Consider the following 23,390-nt stretch of genomic DNA (forward strand, 5'->3'; position numbering starts at 1 on the left):
AGTTTTTTTTGACAGGGGAGATGGTAGGATTATCGATTGATGGATTAGAAAGGTAGAGAGGACCAAGGTTGAGCTCGTCCGGGTACAGTTGAGGCTGCAGATATGATGTTTGTGTATTTCTATGATTTTGTGAGTTGCACCGAATTATTTAGCCAGGAACTCCGATGTTTTGTTGCTCGGCCCTGAATCGGAGTCTCACCAACCGTCACCCGTGGGGTAAATCGCGGGTCCAAGACCTATGATCACGCCTTGGGGCGTGACTTCTTGGTATCTAATTAGCGAGGAAAACATCGACACTTCAACAAGCCACTGATACTGATTGTGGTGGTGGTCAGAGTCCGAATGATCGTGGGTAGGATTTAGTGGTGAAAGCAACAGAGCTCAAAAGGGCACCGTCAAATGCTGTTAGAGGCAAAATCTTCATTCTCTCGCTCAAATTCCGACTATGACTATGCATATGAGTAGTGGCGTCTACCCCGTGTCGCAACTCCAAACGCCATACCCTTATGATACAGCCGCATCTAGTTCTCAACACTGCCTCGACCTTGGGCTTCCGCCGCCTCATCAATATCCTCGTATTCATCGCTTGAATCCGCTTCCTTCTGCTTACTCTTACTTTTTGCAGAGTGAAATGCATGATTGTCCTTGATTATTTGCCCACCTCCTTTCCTCCCAAAGAAATCGTCGGTTCTTACACCACGGACATTCTCGGATTTTACACCCGACATCGCTACCCCGCGCTCCCTCTGTTCCTTGATAAATTCTCGGACTGGCGCCATAGCAGCGTCTCTGCATGCTTCTTTAATATCACTTCCTGACATACCAGCCATGACGCGAGTTAGGTATTCGAGATCGAATTGTTCTGGGTCGGTCTTGGTGTCTTTGAGAATGAGCTTCAGAATTCTCCTTCTCTGCGAGTTCGATGGCAGAGATACGGGGAATTTCTTGGGCATTCTTCTCAGAATTGCTTCATCGATGTCCTGCATTCGGTTCGTTGCGCCGAGAACCAATATTCGTGCTGGTAAACCGACTTCATTAGAAGAGGTGAGACCATCCCATAATGTCATAAACCTGTCTTCTATCAGCGGCAGTCTTTTTTTTTAGAGAGAGGCGACTTACTCGGCCTTGACCATACCACTAGCCTCATGTTCTCCACTTCGTCTCTGCCCAAGGACTGCATCTATCTCATCGATAAACACAATAGTCGGTTGTAATTTTCTTGCCAAAGAGAACACGGCTCGTACGAGCTTGTTCGAGTCTCCATACCACTTCTCCGTCAAGGTCGAGATATGCAGGTTGATGAAGCAAGCTCCGCTCTCATGCGCCAGCGCCTTTGCAAGCATAGTCTTCCCGCAACCTGGGGGGCCGTAAAGTAGTACCCCGGACGGGGCAGCGAGAAGCGAGGAGGATTGCGAGTATAGATGAGGCATCGTCAGAGGGTATATAACCGACTCTTTGAGTTCTTCGATAATGTCCTCTAGGCCGCCAATATCTGCCACCCATTAGCACATGCAAGGCCGTTCCAAGTGAATTCCAACATGCCGTCAAAGCCCACAGGTATATCCTCCGGCGCCACCACTTCCATAGCTATCTGGCTCTCATATTGATCCAAATTCAAATCCTCTTTCCTCGGCCGCCGCGACCCATCGGTGCCTTGTCCAGATTCATCCTCCGAGTCGTCGTGTTCCCTTCGTGATCTGTCTAGTCGACGTAGGTTGGCTGCAGCTCTGACGCGAGCTTGCTCGTGTTGCTCTTTCTCCGGGTCGGTTCCCAAGGGCAGACTGTTAACTATACTTTTGGCTACAAACCACATAGCCGTACTCTATCCCGGATGTTAGCAGGGCCGAGGTGGGAAGGCTGAGGCCAGGCTGGACTGTGTCGAGACTTACGGACACGAGAACCAGTATCAGGTCTTGCAGTATGCCCAGCTTTCTAGAAGGACCGTCACCCATGATAATGAATTCTGGACGCCACGGCCCGATTCAGATAAAACTGCTGGTGTTGGGAGTCGTAAACGTTGGATTGCGAAATCGCTTGAAATTTACGCCACTCGATAATGGTGGCTAGTGAAGTGGAATCCTGGCACTCGAACTTAATTTTTAAGTGTAAAAAAGTGGATGCAGAAGCCCGATTCCATCTGATATAGCGAATTTGTTGAAAAGGTATTTGGTTACACTAGTAAGTGATAGATCGTGCTTCTCAGCAACATTGAAGATGATTGGGAGAAATCCAGTGAAGTCAAAGTCCGAGGCCATTCTGGACTTTCCCAATGAGGTTTAGCGCCTTAAAAAAGTGCCAAGTAATTGGAAGTCAACAAACATTCCCCTCGATTGTTGCCATCCTAGCTGCGCATCGCTCTCCAGTGTTCAGCGCGTAATCATCGACGCGTAAACCCGAGACCGACTGTTAAAAACTTTTCGGCGCATCACTATCAACAATTTTTTCCCGTAGAATTTGCCATCAAGACACGGCAACCGCAACGCGATCGCTTTCGCTCAACGAACGACCTTCACGATGCCGAAACTGAAACAATCAACATTAGCAGAGCTGATCGACTCGGATTCCGACGACGGCCTCGCTATGCCCACTCCAGACTCAGCAGCAGAAAACCAAGCTCCTAATGCGAAAAAAGGCCGCGGACGACCGAAACTTGCGCCCACGAAGCCCGCGCCCTCAAAAGTTACCAAGACGAGAGCAAAGGCACCAACACGTCGTACAAGCGACCGCATTGAGGCAATGGCGAAGGCCGTACAGCCTGCGCCAGTCAAAGCCAAGAGAGCCGCTTTGAAGGATAGGACGAACCAGCACGCTGTCGACGACGAGATTGACGACTTTGCCTTCGATGGGGACTTGGTAATGGAAGGCACGATTGAGGACTCGACTGCGGCAGTAAAGAAGACGAAGCCGAAAGTTACGAAGAAAGCTACCACTGCGAAGGGAAAGGCGGGGAAGGATGAGTTGCGTACGGAGAGTATGATTCAGGAGACTCAAGACGTGTCCAAACCGGATGCACGCGCGACGAAGAAGAGGGGACCTGCTAAAAAGCAGAAGCCGGTGGAGCCAGAGCCAGAGAAGATCGTCCAGGAATCACAGTATGAAGAGATGGACATCGATGCGGAATTAGACGATGAGTTGGTGGATCCGGAACCAGAAACCATAGTGAAGCCAGCGCGCAATCTTTCACGCACACAATCGCATTCTCGACAGCGCCAGCCTTCTACGCAACGAAGACCAGTTGGGAATGTTTCTGATACGGAGAGGGGTGATCCGAGTCTGAGGCGCAAACTGGGGGATTTGACGAAAAAGTACGAAACTTTGAATCTTAAGTACCAGGATTTGAGGGAGATAGGGATCAAGGAAGCGTGCCGAAACTTTGACAGTTTGAAAAAAGAGGACGAGTCTAAGACAAAGAGTAAGTCTCGCATGTTATGATTCTAGACTCGTTACTAATCAAGAACAGCTGCTGGCGAGTTAATAAATTCTCTGAGAGCCGATGCGGCTGGTAAAGCTGCGTTGACGAAGAAGTACGATACGCTCAAGAAAAAATTTGATTCGCAGGCTGCTGAGACGATGTCGCTTCAGGCGCAAATTGCACAACTAACAACCTCTCTCACGGAAGCACGATCCGAGAATAAGACACTTTCAGCAAAGCTGGCCGCTACCCGTATTGCCGCTGCATCAGTAGAGAGTGCACATTCGAGAACTCCGGGCAGTGCTCTGAAGGCTAACGGAGGCATTCGCTTGATGGGAACTGCTGAAGCTGCACAAGTTGCTCAAGCAGCCCAACTGAAGGAAGATCTTTATAGAGATCTTACCGGTCTGATCATCAGAGGTGTAAAGCGCGAGACCGAGGAGGATATTTTCGACTGTCTACAGACTGGTGGACGTAATGGTAGTAAGTACAATGCTTGAGAGGCCTTGTAATTTCGCTAATTGTAATCCAGCACTCCATTTCAAGCTTGCCACGGCTAATGAAAAATCCTCCGAGAGTTATGACGATGCTCAGTGCAACTATATTCCCCAGCTTGACCCCAGCAGAGACAAGGATCTGATGGAGCTGCTCCCTGATTACCTTGTAGATGAGATTACGTTCCCGAGGCCTCAAGCTGCAAAATTCTACGCGCGGGTAGTGAAAGCTCTGACGGAAAAAGTCGGTTGATGGATGAAATGTATGAACAGGATGGGGGCTTAGCATGCGTTTAGACGGCTGGATAGTTGTCAGTGTGTATGGAGTTGCATGTCAGATTTCCTTGGCTAGTTGTTTTCTTGAGAGGCATACCCGGGTCGTTCACAAACAAAATACAATTTTCTCTTGCTTATATTGAATAAGCAACGGTAGCTGCGCTCGGTAATGTGATTGACTGACTGAGCGAACAGTCTCTTGAGGAAAGAAGCGGATTTCAAGATTCAGAAATAAAATAGAAAAATCGAACAACAACACTTAAAACACTGTTGTGTTGTTGTACCCCTAAATTCGGCTCCGAAGCCCCTGATCGCGTACAAAAATAGCGCTTTGGCTCGGCAAAATGACGAAGCTATCAGGGTACACCTTCAAAAGAGACGCGTTGTTGTTCAACAACATCCACCATTTTGTCCACCCCATGGACGCGCCACTCCTTAGATACCAGCCGGTGATACATCTACACCCGAATTCGATCCGAGAACATTCTATTTCGAACCAAGTGTTGCGGCGCATTCGATCGCCTGTGGACAAGAATATTCCTACTGTTCGCCGTATCTGAAGCTACCAACCATGGCTCGAGTCAATCGCTTTGGCTTCCTGGCCTTGGCCTTGGCCTTCCATCTGGTATACATATACTCGATATTCGACATCTACTTCGTTAGCCCTATTGTGTCGGGTATGCGCGAGTTTGGGGTGCAGAGGCCAGATGGCGTTGAAGCTCCCGCTCAAAGGCTGGTTTTGTTTGTTGGTACGTTTCCCCGTATACTGGATCTAGAATCAAGTCTTTGCTGAATTTTTTCGAATATATAGGCGACGGTCTTAGAGCAGATAAAGCGTTCCAATCCTTCCCCGAACCCTATCCCAGGAACGATGCAGACCTCGTCCCCCGCCCCCTAGCATCCTTCATCCGCTCCCGAGTCCTCGAACATGGAACTTTCGGTGTCTCCCATACGCGTGTACCCACGGAATCTAGACCGGGGCATGTGGCGCTCATCGCAGGGCTGTATGAAGACGTTTCTGCGGTCACTACAGGATGGAAGCTCAACCCGGTGAACTTTGACAGTGTGTTCAACCGCAGCAGACATACATGGTCTTGGGGTAGTCCGGATATCTTGCCCATGTTCAAATTGGGAGCCGTAGAGGGAAGAGTTGATGCGGATACGTATAGAGCGGAGGAGGAGGACTTTTCGCAAGAGGCGTCAGGGCTGGACGTTTGGGTCTTTGAAAAGGTGAAGGCCTTCTTTCAGGAGGCTGCCACGAATGCAACGCTTGATGCACAGCTGAGGCAGGATAAGAATGTGTTCTTCCTCCATCTGTTGGGTCTGGATACGAATGGCCATGCGTTCCGCCCCTACTCGAAGGAGTATCTAAATAATATCAAGATTGTGGATCAGGGCGTGCAGGAAATTTCACAGCTGATCGAGGAATTCTATGGGGATGGCAAGACGGCGTTTGTGTTCACGGCTGACCATGGAATGAGTGATTATGGCAGTCATGGGGATGGTCATCCGGATAACACACGAACCCCACTTGTTGCTTGGGGATCCGGAGTAGCAAAGCCGGTCAAGACTGAGGGAATTGCGCCTGGTCATGATGAGTTATCTTCAGATTGGGGCTTGGACAACGTCCAGAGACACGATGTCGCTCAGGCTGATGTTGCTGCGTTGATGGCATATTTGGCTGGACTCGATTTCCCTGTCAACTCGGTAGGCGAGTTACCCTTATCTTTTCTGTCCGGGGATACTGCGGCCAAATCCAAAGCATTCTTGGCGAATGCTCGGGGAATTCTCGATATGTATCGCGTCAAGGAGGAGCAGAAGAAGGCAACGGAACTTCGTTATCGACCTTTCAAAGCTCTCGGCGACGAAGCACACTCTGTCGACCATCGTGTCGAAGCTATTCAAACGCTCATTGATGCTGGGCGCCACGAAGAGGCCATCGAAGAAACTGCTGCCCTTGTCAAAGTCGGTCTTGACGGCCTTCGCTACCTCCAAACCTATGACTGGCTCTTCCTTCGCGCCCTCATCACCATCGGATACCTTGGCTGGATCGCCTTTGCACTAACTACCGTAGTCGACCTGCACGTCTTGCACGGCAGAACTGAGACCTCGCGTACAGCTCTCGGCACTACATTTTTCTCCTCTGTTCTTGTAGCCTTATACGCTTCTTTCATTATATCCAAATCTCCGCATACGTACTATGCCTACGCCATCTTCCCCGTTGGGTTTTGGGAGGAGGTGTATGCAAGACGTGGGGCGCTTGAGGAAGGGAGAAAGGCCCTGTTTGGGCATGTTAGATCTGCGGGCGGGCCTTTTATACTTCTTTTGAATGCGATTGCTGGCTTAGCTCTCATTGAATGTCTGGCATTGGGATACACGCATCGGGAGGTGTTTTCTGTAATATGGGTTGTGGCCGCGTTTTGGCCGGCGTTCTACGGCATGAAATTTCTACGGACTAATAAGGAGCTTGTGGGAACTTGGGTGGCTTCTTGTGTAGCGATGAGCTCATTCACTTTGTTGCCTGCGATGAAGGTTGAGGACGTGGCTCTCATGTAAGTTTTACATCTTCTGTTTAGGGCTCGGCTAATTCGTACAAAAACAGCGTGTCGGGTGGTTGTTTGATGGCGGCGATTGGAGTCGCCTACCTAATCTTCGAAGAGAAGCTACTCTATAAAGCAGAACCGGTCGGGGCTTCTACAGAACCCGCTAAAAATAGTCTCTCGAGGGCGTTGATTGGAGCACAGGTAGGCAATTCGCGATGTAAAGGCCTGGGTTACTGACAATCGACAGATTGGCTTTATAATTCTGGCCACAATTGTTACACGGTCCAGCGCAATTTCTCTACAGGCGAAATTAGGACTTCCAAAAGGAAACCAGATAGTCGGATGGTTTGTGTTGGGTATGGTCTCTTCACTCATCATCATCAGCAACATGCTTACCTCCGACAGTCCTACCACTTCTCATGCCCTTCCTCCACCGATTACAACCTAACAATCACTACTTGCACCGTTTGATGGTGATCTTCCTGGCCTTCTCTCCCATATTCGTCCTCCTCACCATCTCCTACGAAGGCCTCTTCTATCTCGGCTTCTGCGTAACCCTCATCACCTGGGTCCGCCTCGAACACAAAATCTACATATATTCGAAGCTCTCGCCTACCTCACTTGCTCAGGGCAGCAAAATCACCAACGGTTCGGCGATGACCCCCTCAATTCTATCCTCTCCCTTTCGATCTCTCACCCTCTCCGACCTCCGCACCTCCCTCTTCTTCCTCACCCTCCTACAAAGCGCGTTCTTCAGCACCGGTAACGTCGCCTCCGTCTCCGCCTTCTCTCTCGATTCCGTCTCACGTCTCATCCCGGTCTTTGACCCATTCTCCCAAGGCGCGCTGCTGATCCTCAAACTCATGATCCCCTTCGCACTCATCTCCGCCAACCTAGGCATCCTCAACAAGCGACTAGGAGTTGCACCCAGTGCTCTGTTTATGGTGGTGATGGCGATCAGCGATTTCTTGACGCTGCACTTCTTCTGGGTGGTGAGGGACGAGGGGAGTTGGTTGGAGATTGGGAGTACGATTTCCCATTTTGTGATTGCGAGTTTACTGTGTATGTTTGTGGCTAGTTTGGAGGGTGTTAGCGAGATATTTATTGCTGGGGTGCAAGTCGAGGACGGCTCAGCACAGCTGGTGAGAGAGCAAGCACTTCGCAGTGCTGTGGAAACGGAAAGGCAGAATGAGGAGAACCTTAAGAAAGAACATGTTGTGGAAGCGAAGGTCAACGGGGGCTCTCATCATGGGGTGGTGAAGCCGGCTGCGAATGGTGTTGGGAGCTAGAGGGCTTTTCTCACTAGTAGAAATGAGATATCATCGAAACGAGGTGTTCAAAGCTGGTTGATGGTCCGCAAGAGATATGTGTCTGTCTTCCCATTCCGCGATCAGCTGAGGGCGCATACAGGCGACCAGGCACTCGCGGGAGATGCGAGGAAGGTCATCTGTGGCCAACGTCATCTCTTATTGCTACTGGCATTTTGTGCTATGCACCTTTGTATATAATCGGGTTGGGTTGGGTGAGAGGGGATTGGTGAGTGACTCTCTAGCTCCAGGCAGGAAATTCCGCTTGGTATTTGAATGCGTGATGATTTGCACTACCGGGCCTCAATTATACTACGGTAAGTACCCATCGTTTGCAGATTTCTTGACATCGGGCTTATCCATGGAGGTAGGTACCAAGTAGGAGGAGGAAGAGACAGACGAGCTAGGTGCTGATTCAAAGAATCCTTCGAGAATGCCTGTGAACCTTGTTGACAAAGCGTCGATGTCAACATCCACAAAATCTGACATCTGCCGGGCCATAGTGGTGGTCGTGATCGTAATGTTACAGATAGTTAGTCAACTTGTTCGAATTGTTAATGAGTACCTGAATCAGTTCCAACATTCCGTTGTGTGGACTAGGTGTCTAGAAGCCGTTGCTCCTTTGTTCCTTTGTTGCTTTCGACTACCGTACCTATCGACTACCGACTATCGGCACTGCCTACCATCCGTGCGAGTTTGGAGAGGAAAGCAGGATTTGAATTACGTAAGCGAGTATCGATTGGTAAAGAGGAAAGCAACTCTATGTTACGCCGACTTTTCCTACTAGTTCTCGAGATCATCCGCGGGAGTCGTCCGCAAGCGCAAGGAAAGCCTAGATTAATACATACTATACAGACAGTAATAGTTTCGCTTGCTGGCTTCCTCTTCCTCTGTACGCACTCCACAGTACCGTACAATACTTAGCCACTAGCGATCCCGGCCCGCTCTCAAGCCGCAAAGTGCAACAAGACAAGACAAGACAACACTACCGTACACAACCCCTCGATCTCTCTCGAGGCGGTATTGTTGGGCGGATACCACAGGACCGGAAAGGAAAAATACAGGACAGTGCAGGACAGGATAGGCCAGGCATCATGGATATGAACATGGCGAACCTCGATGCCAGCTTCTCAGCATCCGCTCCAGGACCTGTAGCGGCTACAACTCAAGGGTCGAACCCCAATCCGATGCCCCATTCCCAAACTCCAGGGCATCCAAGCTTCAGGCGGTAGGCGCAATCCCCAGATCTGCGAGATACACAAGGCAGGGCTGACGAGTAGACTGTAGACAACGAGCGTCCAGGGCGTGCGAGGTATGTGCCCAGGAACTATCCGTCTTTCTTCTTTTATAAGGCAGTGGTCGCAGCGTGCCTCGGCACCGAGGACCGAGTGAAATAAACCATTACAGCATTGGGCCCTGGCAGTGGGCATTGATCTGAGGACTGTTGCTAATAAATATCCCGTGTCGGTGTCAACAGACCTGCCACTCGCGAAAGGTATATTATACGATTCAAAAATCCTGCCGACGGCACATACTCATCGCCGCTGTATACTGACGCGGACAGGTACGATGCGACGCCGCCAGCCTGGGCGTGCCGTGCACCAACTGCGTTGCCTTCAGCATAGAATGCAAGATTCCGGCGCCGAAGCGGAAAAAGACTGCGGTGGGTAAGACGAAGGATTCGGATAGGTGGGTACGGCATGGAGTCATCGAGTATGGATGCTGATGCAAGTAGCGACCGCGGTGAGACTCTCGACGAGCGCTCCCCGGGAAACAACTCTCCTGCCACGACCGGTCGACGCGACAGTATCTATAACAATGCCGCCGACGGCACGCCCGCGACCTCCCTGACCGAAGCCCAGTATAAACAGCGTCAGGACGACGACGGCACGTATGCGCAGTTTATGAAGCCGAAGTTCACGAGGGCTCCTATCAAAGAGGCTGGACGAGTGGCATACTTGGGAGAGTCGTCCAACTTGACGCTACTGGTTCACGACCGACATGGTACGGCGGATGTGGTTCACTACCCTTTGCCGGAAAATGTCAGGGGATCCCGCGCCAGGTTGACGGAGCTGGATAATGTGGAAATCGATATCCTCCATCAGAGAGGGGCGTTCTTGCTTCCACCGAAATCACTGTGTGATGAGTTGGTGGATGCGTATTTCAAATGGGTTGCTCCGATTGTCCCGGTCATTAACCGGAACCGGTTCATGAAGCAGTATCGAGAGACGAAGAACCCGCCTTCACTACTGTTGCTACAGGCTATCCTCCTGGCTGGCTCCAGAGTCTGTACCAATCCTCAACTCATGGATGCGAATGGATCCACGACTCCGGCTGCGTTGACCTTCTACAAGCGCGCAAAAGCCCTGTATGATGCCAACTACGAGGATGATCGAGTTACCATTGTACAGGCCTTGGTGCTCATGGGTTGGTATTGGGAAGGACCAGAAGATGTTACGAAGAACGTCTTTTACTGGAGTAGAGTGGCTACAATTGTTGCCCAGGGATCTGGTATGCACCGAAGTGTGGAGGGCTCCCAGCTCAACATAGCCGACAAGAGACTCTGGAAGAGGATATGGTGGACCCTATTCACTCGCGACCGATCGGTTGCAGTGGCGTTGGGACGCCCAGTACACATCAACACCGATGATTCTGACGTCGAGATGGTATGCGAGGACGACTTTATCGAGGACGACAATGATCAACCCCCCGAGTTTCCACCAGACCCTATGCATGTTCAGTTCTTCCTGCAATACGTCAAACTTTGCGAGATTATGGGCCTGGTACTCTCTCAACAGTACTCGGTTGCTTCGAAAGCTCGCCGACAAAACGCAATCGATCTCACCCACAGTGATATGGCCTTGGCCGATTGGTTGCAAAACTGTCCGCGAGAGGTATACTGGGATGCGTCTAGGCATCACTTCTGGTCTGCTCTGCTTCATTCTAACTACTATACTACGCTCTGCTTGCTACACCGCGCTCATATGCCTCCAGCTTCGAGTTCGAGAGGTGGTTGCATTGAGGACAACTCTTACCCGTCCAGGAATATTGCATTCCAAGCTGCGGCTATGATAACCTCCATCATCGAGAACCTTGGAAACCACGATGAGCTTCGGAATTGCCCTGCGTTTATTGTCTACAGTCTGTTCTCGGCACTTATCATGCATGTTTACCAGATGCGATCTTCTGTTCCGTCCGTGGTTCAGGCCACGCAAGAGCGAATACGCATCTGTATGAATGCTCTCAAAGACGTTTCCAGGGTTTGGCTGGTCGCAAAGATGGTCTATACCTTGTTCGAGTCTATTCTCGGCAATAAAGTTTTGGAGGAGCGTCTCCAAAAGGCAGCTGGAAAGCGCCATAGGAAGATGACTCAAAGCCTTACCCAAGGCATTAATCAGGCTCAACTCCAGCAAGCCAACCAACTCAAGAGAGAAGACTCTGGCTCGGGAGCTACGAAGCGAAAATACGACGATATGTCTCTCGATTTCAATGTCAACAATGGGCCGGCTCCACAAGAGTCTTACGAGCGATCCCGGCCCCAGACACCCAGTCACACCCCTTCTCGCGAACTGGGACACAACATTGCACCAATGGCAGCACCTCCTGTCACTTCTCCGCATACCAGACCGAACGATGCATTTATGGGTGGATCGAGTTCTCGTCCTCATACCAGGCCTGCCACCCCGTTCAATCCTTCTTTCTCTGTCCCAGCTACCCCACCAGATTTGTACCTTGTTACTCGAAACTCGCCTAACCTTTCTCAATCACTCTGGGAGAACTTCCAACCCGACCAACTGTTCCCCGAGGGTTCGACAAGCATGCAGAATAACCAGTTCTCATCTCCTCATTCACATCAAAATCTGGATCCGAACCTCATGCCGCATATGAGCATGAACCAGATGCCGAACCAGAATCAGGCCGCGCAGTTGCCTCAGCGCATGCGTGGACAAGGCAATATGGCTGGAAGTCCTCAGGTATCAACGCTTAACTTGTCTGGTGGGTTAGGATATCAGGTCCAGCCTGGTATGTGGCAGCAGGGCTTTGATTCGGGAATGCAAGATCCGCAGGGTCATAGCCCAAGTGATTCTCTGAGCAATGCTTCGGCGCAGGCTGTGCCCATGACGATGAATGTCGAGGACTGGTAAGCCCTCTCCTGGGAGGGGACAGAAGCTCGGTATGCTAACTTCGACAGGTTCCAATTCTTTGGAATTAATGGTGACTTGAGTGGAATGAATGGTGACGTGCCTCTTGCCTGAGATAAAATTGTGTGTGGGAAGGTGTAAAAAGAGCGCTTTGGCGTAAAGCCTTTGGTCGATCTTGTGATCGTGTAGTAGTTTAACCCTTATCCAGTGACAAATGTGTGTATCAAGAATATGACTTCTATGAACGATATTTTCCATGTCCCGAGAGTTTACTTTGTGACTCGCAGTGGTTTTGAAAGCTGTCGGGCGCTCGGGCGCTAAGCCCGCGTACCGGTAGTAGTAGAATGACGAACACCGTAGCCCTTAATCCGCTGGAGAGCATCGCTGGAGAGCGGAACAACAAACCAACACGTATCAACCGGTAATCGCCTTTCAGGACTGCGGATCTTGCAATACGTCCCTTAGATTCCGACTAGAATCCCGGATTCCCTGTGACGACTCCTCGACATGTTATCTCCATGAACCATTCCTCTCCTCAGCAAGCAATCGCTCAACCAGCAGCTGCTCCCATGCATGTACGCGAGGGGACGGCCCGCGACCCTGGACCAGAGCTCGAATCCAGCATTGCTATTGAGATTGGATACTAAGAGAAGGGAGTGGGGTACTAGAGAGACAGGGTGACAGAGAGTAAACGAAAACATGAACCCCTCCCGCGCCGACTCCCTCGACCCAAACGGCAGCATTCGCCCGCGAAACCGTCGTCTCATCTCCACGGAACAGGAGCTCGTCAGCACTTCCGCCACAAGCACACCTGGAGGCAGCAGAGCTGCCAGCCCTATACCGAGCAAGTACCCTAGTCGGAGCGTGAGCAAGAGCGGGCAGAGAAATGGACAGCCGGTGGGCGGGCGGCTGGCCCCGCCTCAGGAGGGGAGAGGAGGGCTTGGGCGATCGAGCAGCCCTTTGGGATTTGGAGGGGGCGTATGGGAAGGGGGCTGGATGGGGAGTTGGACGAAGCTGCAGGGGATTGCAAATTCGGTGTTGAGTGCTGTGGAGGGTGACAGCGATAGCGACGTGAATGGGTCGTCGAGCCGGGGGAAGACTGGGCTGGGTAAGGTAAGAGCGCCGAGTAAATGGGGGCCGAGCTCTAGTGCTGAGAGGAAGGACGGTGGTATTGGGATGGGGAGTACGGACGAGCGAGAGGCGGCGCTGATACAGAGGAAGAGGGCTGGGGTGCTGGAGGGCAGAGACGAGGACAGGATAAAGGATATGAGTGGAAATTATAAGCGCAGGACGTCGACGGAAGAGCAGAGGCCTGCGGTGGACGAGGACGATCAGGCGCTGGTTTATATACACCATGTGCAGGAGCAGGACACGTTACAGGGCGTTATACTCAGGTATAACTGCAGACCGGATGTGTTTCGCAAGGCGAACCGCTTCTGGCCGAACGACTCGATCCAGATTCGGAAAACTGTTATACTACCTGTTGACGCCTGTACGGTCAAGGGACGGCCTTGCGACCCTCCGAACTCTGAATCTCCGCCTCAAGGAGTGGATCTCCTTGATCCGACAGCTGGTCTTGAAGAGGCGGCGGCTTCAAACGGCAGTCCGTGGCCTGGAGGCTCGAACGGGAAGTCTGCAGACGTTCCCGAAGAAAGCGAAAACCCCTGGGTCCATGTACGATGGGTGTTGATTGATTCCTCGCCCAACTCGAAACCCGTAGAAATAGCACGCATGCCGCGAAAAACACTGGGATATTTCCCCCCCAGACGGAGAAAGAGTCAAGTGGTTTTTTACTCGGATATCACTACACCACGTGGCTCCTCCGAGTTCCCACGCCTCTCTCAATCACCTTCCAACGGCCAAACAGCCAGCACAACCTCTACACCCTCCCGCCGAACCAGCAACCAAGGCCCGCGTCCCTCCCAGTCTATATCCTCTACCTCGGTCACATCCATCGGCTCCTACTTCCCTCCCCTAGTCCCCAATTCCAGCACTCGTCCCCGCCGCGAAAGCGTTGGCGAAGCTGCGGACCGTCTAGGCTGGATGCGCGGACCCGGCGGCGTAGGAACATTCGGCAAGAATGTACGGCGTCCGGGTCCCGGAAATGATGGCCTGAACTCGTGGGCTCGGAAACACATCCCGGGACTTTCGATTGAGGATATGCCGAGTAGCTTTGTGCCGGGGGACAGTGTAGCCCACTTTGGCTTCAAGGATGAGCTGGCTTCCATCGCCGAATCGTCGCGCAACAACCCTGGCTCCAGCTCTTCCGGGCTGGTGGGTACTTCTGGCTCGGGACAAAACCTGGGGCTGGAGACTGCGGCCGCGGCGATTGAGGGGTGGGTGAGAAGGATGGCGAGCGCCACGCCTGGGACGCCGATGGGGGGCCCAAGGAGCACGCCTGAGCCGGATCTGATTGAGTTGCTGGATGGTACAGGGAGCGATGACGGGAGAGGCTTCGAGATTAGTCCTGGGCGGGTGCGAAGCGGGACGCCCATAGGAATGGGGACTGGTCGTGATGATATGGATGCATTGGTGAGGGGCGCCAACAGAGGGGTCAAGGGTGGCAAGAGTGATTGATTAGCGAGATCTTGGCGGCCTAAGTCAACAAACAGCAAGGTCGGCGAGGGCAGCCGCCTGCAATCGCAGCATGGCCGGAGGTGTGTGTTTGCATGAGATGGGGCGCATTGGGTACGGTGTTGGCGGCTGTAACTTTATCTCTCCCACGAGAGCGAGCAGGTGTGTGTGTGTGTGTGTGTGTGTACGCTGATGCTGATGCGTAGCATTTGGGGCTTTTTCGAGCTTCAGAAAGTTGAGGAGGAGGAGGAGGAGGAGCAGGACGAGCATGGATTTCGGAAAAGAGAGAAGAGAACGGAGGATGTTGGTTGGGCATGATAGATAGGATAGGATAGGGTAGGAAAGGATAAGTAAACGGGAAATACAATTGGTGAAAGCTTTGGAAACTGGGGTGAAGTGCTTCTTTGGGGAGGGGGGATCCTCTCTCCTCCCCTTCCTTCTTTTTTCTTTTTCGTTGCGTACGCCTCAATTGGTTTCTTTTCCGCCTTAATTTACTTCTTTCACTGGGGCTTAATAAGATGCAGCTTGTTTTGACTTGGTTTTCATTTGGCTTCTAGAAGCATATAGAGGAGTCACTTAGTTAGCTATGCCCTATCCTGAATCGGAATTTGAGAACATGATGTTCAGAGAGTTTTGATATTATGTGTTATGTGTGTATTTTGTGTCAATGCGGTTTTACAACTATACGTAATGCTTTTTTTATTTAATGTATTTTTTTAAAAAAAAAAAAAAATTAGTTCATATCAGACGCCGCCATGAAATCTCACAGTACCTGTGCTACTCAGCTCATCCGTTCCGGAAATCTTTCTGCGAACTCAAGTTCCACCCGGGGTACCTTGGCCACGAGATAATCCCTGGTTTCCCCCATCCAGGTCTCCACGTCAAAAGATTCCCCTGCCCTGCTGCCGGCGCCGGCGAGACGGGGCTCAAACTCGTGGAGCACCCTCGCGACCACGTCGCGCAGCTCCATCATGGCCAGCTTCCTCCCGGGGCAGTTCGTGATGCCGGTGGAGAAGGGGATGAAGGCGTGTCTGTTGAGCACCAACTCGGGTCTCGTCGTCCAGCGTTCGGGGATGAAGTCCCCCGGGTGGGCGAAGTTCCTCGGGTCTCGGTGGAGGACATAGGGCGGCATCGAGACGACCGTGTCGCGGGGGATCCGCGTTGCTGATGCTGCTGCGAGCGGCGAGCTGGGTGGCCTGCTGGTGGTGGTGGTGGTGGTGGTGCTCGGGGTCGAATGATGTGGGATGACGATCTCCTCCGTGGTGTTGGTGCGTCTGGTTGCGAACAGGACCGTGGGGTAGAGACGGAGCGTCTCTTTGATGATGGAGTCGAGGACGGGATATTCGACGTCGCACCTGAATCTCGTGGGCGGGGCGGAGCTCTGTAGAGGAGGAGAAAGGAGAAGAGGGTCAACTTCCGCCCGTACGGAGCGCTGCAGCTTCGGATCCGACGCCAGGATGGTGAAGATCGTGGTCAGCGTTGTGGCGGTTGTGTCGCTGGGAGAGAGAAGAAAAGGAACCGGATCAGCCACACGGGGCTCAGATGATGCGTGGCGCGGAGACAAGAGGAAGAGGACAACTGACCTGCCGGCTACAATTATCACGCGGGATTCTGAAAAGAGCAACTCGTCGCCTTTCCTCGTTTTGGGGGTGTGGGCCAGCAGATAGCCCATGAGGTCGGGCTTCTCCGAGCCTCGCTATATACATATACACATACATCAACGACCAGCCTTTCCCTACTGGTCCTGTGTTTTGACAAATTGGGAAGAATAGACGGGGAGTTGCCAGAGATGAGAGGGAAAGGGGGAGGTGGGCGTACTTTTCGTCTCTGGTTCAACATCATATTGCTCCATTGGTTGAACCATTTCAGGGGACCTGGGAGAAAGGCGAAGGTGGTCAGGAGGGACATCATCCAAGGCACATGGCACAAGAGCCCGATGGCCGACGTGGCCTCCTCGAGTCCGGCCATCACGGAATGAGAAGCCTCACTCCGGTCTCCGCTGATGAAGCCGCCCGGTTCACCGAACGCCAGCTGGGTCATGACATCGTAGCTGTAGTTCAGAAACAGCTCGTTGATCACGACGGGTTTGTCGAGGCGTGAGCGGATGCGTCTGATGAGTGCCCCGGTGAACTCTTCCAGCTGTGGTGTGTACGTCGCGAGCACTGGTTTAGTCCGACCTTGAATCAGCTGGATCGTGATGATGGGATTTATATAGGGGGCTATATTGGGGGGGGGGGGGGAAGAAAAAGAAACACGTTACGGGTTTTCAGGCTCGAGTCCCACACCTTGCGTCTCTGCGTGTGGAAATTCCGATCTCGTGTTGTGCTGACGCTTTTTTCCATCGATTCGTAGAACGGGCCCTTGTGAGTCTTCGCTCCGTAGCCCAAGATGTGACTGACGGCCGCGGGATCAGCTACTGACAGCTCCCGAGGCCCGGTCCGGACATAGTCCCCGTACTGCGCGTGGAGAGCAGCATTGACGTGATGCCAGCGTGATCCGCTCCGGGCGACGGTGAAGAGCGAGTAGAGCTTGGTGAGCTTTGCGAGTGGCGGTCCGGGGAAGTGGTGGAGCGGATGCAGGTAGAGGCGGTGGACGGTGAGAGAAGCGAAGAGCGAGACCATGTAAGATGCCGTGGCCAGCAGGGACGACGTCCATGGGACCGTAAGGATGTACCGTAGAACGATCGGGCAGGTGGGGACAGCGAGGAGCAGAAGTAGGGGCTGGGTGTCTACTTCGAACCGTTTGAAGAGCAGCTGGTGTGACATGATTCCGAGCAGTGAAGCGGTCGCAAGCAGCGCTTGTAGAGTTGGTTCCTCCATTTTTGCCTGCATCGTTTGACTTTCAAGGGCCGAGACGGAGATGGAGACGGTGGAGTAGCGGGATGTGCAGGCTTCCGGGCTGGAATAGATGTGGAGGGTTGGTTGTCTTGGATGAAGGATTTGGAAGTATTTGAAAGTCGGCGTGGTACAAGAAGTGGCATGTCTGACGCCTGACACCTGTCATACATATGTATGCAAACAGGCAGCTTCACTTCCAAGCAGGTGCGATCTAGGTCGTCACAGTCACCTACATATGCAAGTCAACACCTGAAAGCCATGGTATGGTGAGTATGGGTATCCGGGGATATTCGTGAGGTGACATTTCTAAATGCGTTTCCCTGGAATAATATCCTCATTGCCGGAACAGCGGGCTGTGATATCAAAAGATGGAGCTGAGCTTTTATCGATCCTGGAGAACCCAGTCTACTTAAAGCCCTGCCGTTGTAAGATGTGATATGATAATGGCTGGACAGTCCTTTTCCATACTCACATCATCTGAACGATGAGCAGTGACTAGCATACCGGTAGCATAGCAGTTATACGAGCTGGGATTCGAGGTGTTTCTCGCTTAGAAGTGCAGTGGCGTCCACCCGTCCAACTCTGTGCCCCGCTTTCCCTAGTCTAGTTCTGGCTCGCCGACCATAAATAAGTATCTTCAATATCTTCAAATATCTTCAATCCTACGGAGCTGCCTTCTGTCAAACTTCAGGTGCTGTATCTTGTTTACTTTCACCTGTTGTTTTTCCGAGGAAAAAAAGGGGCGTCAAGCGAGCTCGCTTATCTTATCGATGGCTGGCCGGAGATTCGGGATTTCCCTACCAAAAGGGAGCGCTGACTGACTTGAGGATATTCGAAAGCCTGCAAGATGAACCCAGATGTGCGGAAGACCTGCGCAGGTTCGAGAAGTGAGAAATAATTGTAAGGCGCATCGGTACTTCGTCGTCATGATCATGCTCGTTGCTTATACCGACCGGGCCGGGGATTGCACTGGATGCATGCATGGCTTGATAACCACCAGCACGCATACCAGCCGGTATTCTGCCGTTTGTTCTCCGCCATCGTTTCCTTCGCTCTCTTTTCAGCTCTAATGAATATCACTCATAACTCAAACCCCGACGGAAATCGCGAATCTCCATGTATCACTCGCGTTTCGGTCGACCGCATGGACTTTGAACTACCGATTTGTAGTCTCGATTGGATCCACCGAGCGGTTTGAGTCGAGCCCGGCCCGAAACTCTAAATCGCCTCGAGTCCGTCCCTCGGGTCGTGTTGGTGAGGGAATAAGCCGGCTGCTGCAGAGTGCGTCTTGTTACTGCGATCAGTGACTTCGAAGTTCTGCGACACTTGGTACCCTCTATCCATTCAAGGAACACTGTGACGGAGACCTTCTGGTTCAGCGGAGTGGACTACGGAAGAAGCAGCAACCCATGCTTGATTAAAACGTCCATCGGCTGGCGGACGCTCCCGCTTGCATCCCAGGAGTCGAGTCGAAGCTTCGTCTGAAACTTCTCACAGCCCAGAATGCCCAGTGCGGAGGAAAGCACCAGCGGCATTTTCGTATTTGTCAATGGAATTCAGTCCCTTTGGATGTCAACCGAGCTCTCCTAACCGTTTCGGAATTTGAGCTCATTCTTCGTCCAATACTTAAGTATCTCCGAGGCGATGTGGCGCACTGTGCTTCACTTCGCGCCCATCCTCGAATGGAACGCAAACAAGCTTTACGAGCCTCAATGCGCGGAGCGGAACATGCAGATGAGTGGATCTGAGCCCCAGCTATTCGGGCGGCCAGCAAATCTGTCCCCATGTCGAAAATCGTCCCAAATATAGAGCCGAATGTTCTAAATATACGCGTACCCAGCCATCCCGAGCGTTACAGCCTCCTTTTCCGGTTTAGAAAGATAAACGCATGGGGACAGATATGCTGGCCGCACGAGTCCTTTTTCTCGTTTGGTTTTCGACTTGTATTCGTTGCTACGACTCATACCCATCATAGCCTCATCATTACTTAACTCTCCTCGCGACCTGGAGTGCGTGGCGTATATCTTGGCAAACACTTTTCAGCCCTGTCAATGAAGCTTTGATTGAACCGACAGTTATAGCATATCAAGAGGGTACATACTATCATACCAAGACGGTATTGCCATAATGGACGCGAATAGGATGTATGGAGGCAGCGAGGATGCCTCTGACCAGGCCGGGGACGGTAGGCTATCCAGGATGTGAGATTACCCGAGACGGCCTCTCCGAGTCCCCTTTTTCTCTGACTGTATAATGTTAGGCGTTCAGCACATTCGTCATTCAGCAGCTTCGATAACTTAATAGAGAAAGACAAAAGTCGAGGTTCGGCGGCAAAAGGCGAAGATATGGAGGAGCAGCCATCGCTGAAGCTCTTCCAAAGCAACCTGGCCCATGCTAGGAAGAAGTTCACAGCCGAGGAACCAAATGAGCCAATCTTTATCGAGATCTCGGGGCCGAGATCACTTGCCATGCCCAATATCTTCGAAGCCGCGATGAACACTGCACCCGAACACTACAAGGAGCGGTTGGGGGACGCGCAGATGCGCGAGACTCCAGAGTTCAAACGCTACGAAGAAGCAACCAATATTGAACTCTTTTACGATCTGTTCTTCGTGGCCAACCTGACGACCTTTACCGATGTCCACGAGATCAACGCGATCGCAGCGCTGAAGGCCTATGCTGGATTCTTCTGCATCCTGTGGTTCCTCTGGGTTCAGGTCAGCTTGTTCGATGTTCGGTTTGTGGAAGACAGTATCCTGGAGAGGATTGGGAAGGCCTGCCAGTTCGGAGTCATGATCGGCTTGGCCATTGTGGGTCCATCCTTCAATCCGGAGGAGCAAAGACAAGACGTCTTTCGGTCGCTGGCCATCATCCTCATGCTATCCCGCGTTGTTCTTGCACTCCAGTATGGGTTGGTCCTGTACCAAGTATTCTATTACAAAGGTTCCCGAAAGCCATTGGTCTTGATCGTGGGATCCAACCTTTTTGCCGCGCTCCTGTACTTCAGCACCTTTTTGTGAGTTCCATGGCCCGATCAGATGTGGCACCGCTAATCACTCACTTCGTCAGCGGCTTCAAACCAGACAACCCGCGGAATCATGTCTTTGTCTTGTGGTATATAACCGCGGTGCTCGAAACCGCTTTCAACATCATAGTGTCGTCCAAGTGGGAGGTTCTTACCTTCCAAGGCACTCATTTGATCAAGCGTATGAGCTTGTTGACGTTGATTATATGTAAGTAGTAGTCCTCTCTCGGAATACTCAGCGCTAAGATTCCACGGAGTGGGTGAAGGAATCATTGCGTTCTCGAAAAGTATCGCCACGGTAAGCAACATATCCCATAGAGAGAGATGGACAAATGCTTACGCTAGCAGATAACCGAACAAGAAGAGAATTGGAATGGGCCCCTTCTCTTGACTATCGGCATGGCAGTGATTATAGTAGTACGCCTCCCTTTCTATTACGCTTTAGGGATCCACGCCTTCGCTAACCGAGCTGCAGTACTTCATTTACATGATCTACTTTGACTGGATTAATCGCAACCACTTTGGATCATTCCGAGAAGGCCTCTGGGCCCTGCTCCATTTTCCATTCCATCTCGCGCTGGTCCTTCTCCTCGAAGGAGCTGCCCAATTCATAGTCTGGCGGAAAGTTGTTGAAGTTGTCCGGTATACCCTCTCACACCCTGACCCTCCCTCGTGACGTTTCCGAGATATTCTGACACCCCAGCCCGTAGCTCTGTAAACGAACTCTTCCTCGAAGTCCAAGAGTCCTTTAAGGGGAACACCAGTACCGCGTTCGCCGAGCTGCTCTCCAATACCACCAACGAGGTCTTCGAAAGATTCCCGCCGGTGTTCACCCGCACCCTGATGGAATCCAGCAAGGCCATCACCGCCATCGGGAGCTCCACCTTTAACTCTCCGCAGCAGCGCGAAGAGGTCACGACGTTATTCGCCGTGATCCAAGATTCCATCTTTGACAATTTCAAGATCGAGCCTCCCGAGGTCAAGAACACGGACCCGGATCCCAACACGGAGTGGGCCAAGAACGCAGATGCGTTCAAACTGATTGTAAGGTCCCGGCCGGCCCCATGGCATCTTGATTTTTTGATTTTTTTTTTTTCCATCTCTTTTGCCCCCCCTCGACGATGTATCGATCGCGAGAGGTAACTAACCAATCGGGACAAATGCAGTTCATCTACTTCTTCGCCGCGTCTGGCATCACCCTCATCCTGATGAACGCGCTCAACTTCCTCAGCCGGACGAAGCCCACCCGTTTCGACTACGCCCGCATCGCCGCCAACTTCGTCATCGGGGCGGCGCTGGTCTCGATCACCGGCTTCGTCAACACCTCTGAGGGCTTCCGTTTCGCCCAGAGTGCTTTCATCCTGCCGACTGTGGGCTTTGCATTCGTGCTCGGTGAGTTTCGTCTGGATCCAAGAGCGGCTCGACACGCATCCCATGCTAACGAGACCGTGTGACAGTCATGGCACTGGCGTACACCAAGCTCTTGCGGTGATTTTTTTTTCTTTCCCTTTTTTCCCGGACGGCGAGGATCATCCGGATGCTGCAGCCATTTGAATCCATTTCTGGACCGCTTGTGGCTAGCAGGCTTTGCCACAGCGAGCCCGGCCCTGCAGGGTCAACATTCTTTCAATCCCCCACGGCCCCATATAATGTTTGAATAGACGAACGAACATCGACGGGTCTCATCAGATGTAACAACCGACAGATAGAAGTGTCTTTACGAGTAGAATCTAAATAGAAATATAATACCAGAAAGAGCAGATTTCACGCACCTCTCCCTCCCCCCCCCCGGGCCTGACTAAGCACGCATCACATTCGGAAGGAAGGAAGTCCTCCTAGACTGCCAGTCCCAGTCAAGCTACCGTCCATATCAACCCCCGCGCTCTCTCTCTGACTGACTAGCGAGAAGATCCGCGCCGGCAGCCGCTCGCACCACCTCCAGCGAAGCGAAGCGGCAGCCGCCAGTCCCTCCCTCTCCCAGCCACAGGTCGCGGAGGGCCTACAGCAGCAGCTGCAGCTGCTTGTTGGCTAGCGACCCCATGAAGTAAATACCAACTGCCCGGACAGGCAACGTCTGTAATCCGCATCCGCACCCCCCAGATCGCTACCATCGTCGTCGTCGCCCATTTCGGCGGTACGTTACGTTACCGGATTGAAACACGTCCCTGCTGCTTCTGCTTCTGCTTCTGCTTCTGCTTCTGCTTCTGTTCTGCCCGGACAGCAGCATGCATGCATGCATGGTTTCCAACCAGCTCCAACTCCAGCGCCAGGGCGGCGGCGTGGGCACCTTTCTTAATTAATCTACACCTTTTTCTTTCCACCCAACCCACCCGCTCGTGAAGGTTCCAACCACGAGATGGAAAAGCGACGGCTCAAAAATACCGGTACTCTCGATCCGTCTTTCCCCCTTCCCTTCCCCCCCTTAGCTATCCAAAGTCATGTCATGTCATGTCAGATCAGGTCAAGGAAAAGAAAAGAAAAGAAAAGAAAAGAGGTACCGAACTCGCTACATTACTCCCTCCCACCAGGTCCAGGTGCTAAAAAGCCCCCCATCAATCAACATCAACATCAACATCAACATCAACATCAACAACGGGACTCACTCACTCACTCACTCACTCACTCACTCACTCGCTCGCCGCCTTTCTCGTCCTTTCCCATCCCTTCAAGTGCAGAGACAGAAACAGAAACAGAAAAAAAAATTACAAGTACTTTCTTCTACTTTTTCTTTCACTTTCACTTTCACTTCTACTTCTACTTTCCTTGCGATCCTCGCTTCC

General features: G+C 52.0%; 7 protein-coding genes across 7 annotated transcripts; 5 read left to right on the top strand and 2 right to left on the bottom strand.

Moving 5' to 3' along the window:
- Nucleotides 1-521: 521 nt before the first annotated feature.
- L3040_001876 (uncharacterized protein) lies at nt 522-1,952 on the bottom strand (the record flags this gene model as incomplete). The annotated part of the gene is made up of 4 exons (XM_066156929.1): nt 522-1,071; nt 1,120-1,492; nt 1,543-1,822; nt 1,890-1,952. 4 exons carry the CDS (start codon nt 1,950-1,952, stop codon nt 522-524), a joined length of 1,266 nt encoding a protein of 421 aa, XP_066012932.1.
- Nucleotides 1,953-2,514: 562 nt separating this feature from the next.
- On the top strand, nt 2,515-4,159 carry L3040_001877 (uncharacterized protein; the record flags this gene model as incomplete). The annotated part of the gene is made up of 3 exons (XM_007289557.1): nt 2,515-3,412; nt 3,461-3,895; nt 3,945-4,159. 3 exons carry the CDS (start codon nt 2,515-2,517, stop codon nt 4,157-4,159), a joined length of 1,548 nt encoding a protein of 515 aa, XP_007289619.1.
- A 594-nt stretch (nt 4,160-4,753) lies between these two features.
- Nucleotides 4,754-8,014, top strand: L3040_001878 (uncharacterized protein; the record flags this gene model as incomplete). Its single annotated transcript, XM_007289556.1, has 5 exons — nt 4,754-4,931; nt 4,994-6,734; nt 6,785-6,926; nt 6,973-7,081; nt 7,131-8,014. 5 exons carry the CDS (start codon nt 4,754-4,756, stop codon nt 8,012-8,014), a joined length of 3,054 nt encoding a protein of 1,017 aa, XP_007289618.1.
- Nucleotides 8,015-9,126: 1,112 nt separating this feature from the next.
- On the top strand, nt 9,127-12,288 carry L3040_001879 (uncharacterized protein; the record flags this gene model as incomplete). Its single annotated transcript, XM_066156930.1, has 6 exons — nt 9,127-9,260; nt 9,320-9,344; nt 9,510-9,527; nt 9,597-9,721; nt 9,768-12,173; nt 12,225-12,288. The coding sequence occupies 6 exons, from the start codon at nt 9,127-9,129 to the stop codon at nt 12,286-12,288; spliced, it is 2,772 nt and encodes a 923-aa protein (XP_066012933.1).
- A 585-nt stretch (nt 12,289-12,873) lies between these two features.
- Nucleotides 12,874-14,751, top strand: L3040_001880 (uncharacterized protein; the record flags this gene model as incomplete). Its single annotated transcript, XM_007289554.1, has 1 exon — nt 12,874-14,751. The coding sequence occupies one exon, from the start codon at nt 12,874-12,876 to the stop codon at nt 14,749-14,751; it is 1,878 nt and encodes a 625-aa protein (XP_007289616.1).
- A 778-nt stretch (nt 14,752-15,529) lies between these two features.
- Nucleotides 15,530-17,567, bottom strand: L3040_001881 (uncharacterized protein; the record flags this gene model as incomplete). The annotated part of the gene is made up of 4 exons (XM_066156931.1): nt 15,530-16,244; nt 16,332-16,444; nt 16,567-16,910; nt 17,009-17,567. The coding sequence occupies 4 exons, from the start codon at nt 17,565-17,567 to the stop codon at nt 15,530-15,532; spliced, it is 1,731 nt and encodes a 576-aa protein (XP_066012934.1).
- Nucleotides 17,568-19,712: 2,145 nt separating this feature from the next.
- L3040_001882 (uncharacterized protein) lies at nt 19,713-22,102 on the top strand (the record flags this gene model as incomplete). The annotated part of the gene is made up of 9 exons (XM_066156932.1): nt 19,713-19,786; nt 19,846-20,601; nt 20,655-20,818; nt 20,868-20,908; nt 20,959-21,027; nt 21,086-21,252; nt 21,321-21,654; nt 21,777-22,002; nt 22,068-22,102. The coding sequence occupies 9 exons, from the start codon at nt 19,713-19,715 to the stop codon at nt 22,100-22,102; spliced, it is 1,866 nt and encodes a 621-aa protein (XP_066012935.1).
- Between the last annotated feature and the right edge of the window lie 1,288 nt (nt 22,103-23,390).

This window comes from Drepanopeziza brunnea, assembly GCF_022702325.1.
Source record: "Drepanopeziza brunnea f. sp. 'multigermtubi' strain 214-2 chromosome Unknown ctg2, whole genome shotgun sequence".
NCBI lineage: Eukaryota > Fungi > Ascomycota > Leotiomycetes > Helotiales > Drepanopezizaceae > Drepanopeziza > Drepanopeziza brunnea.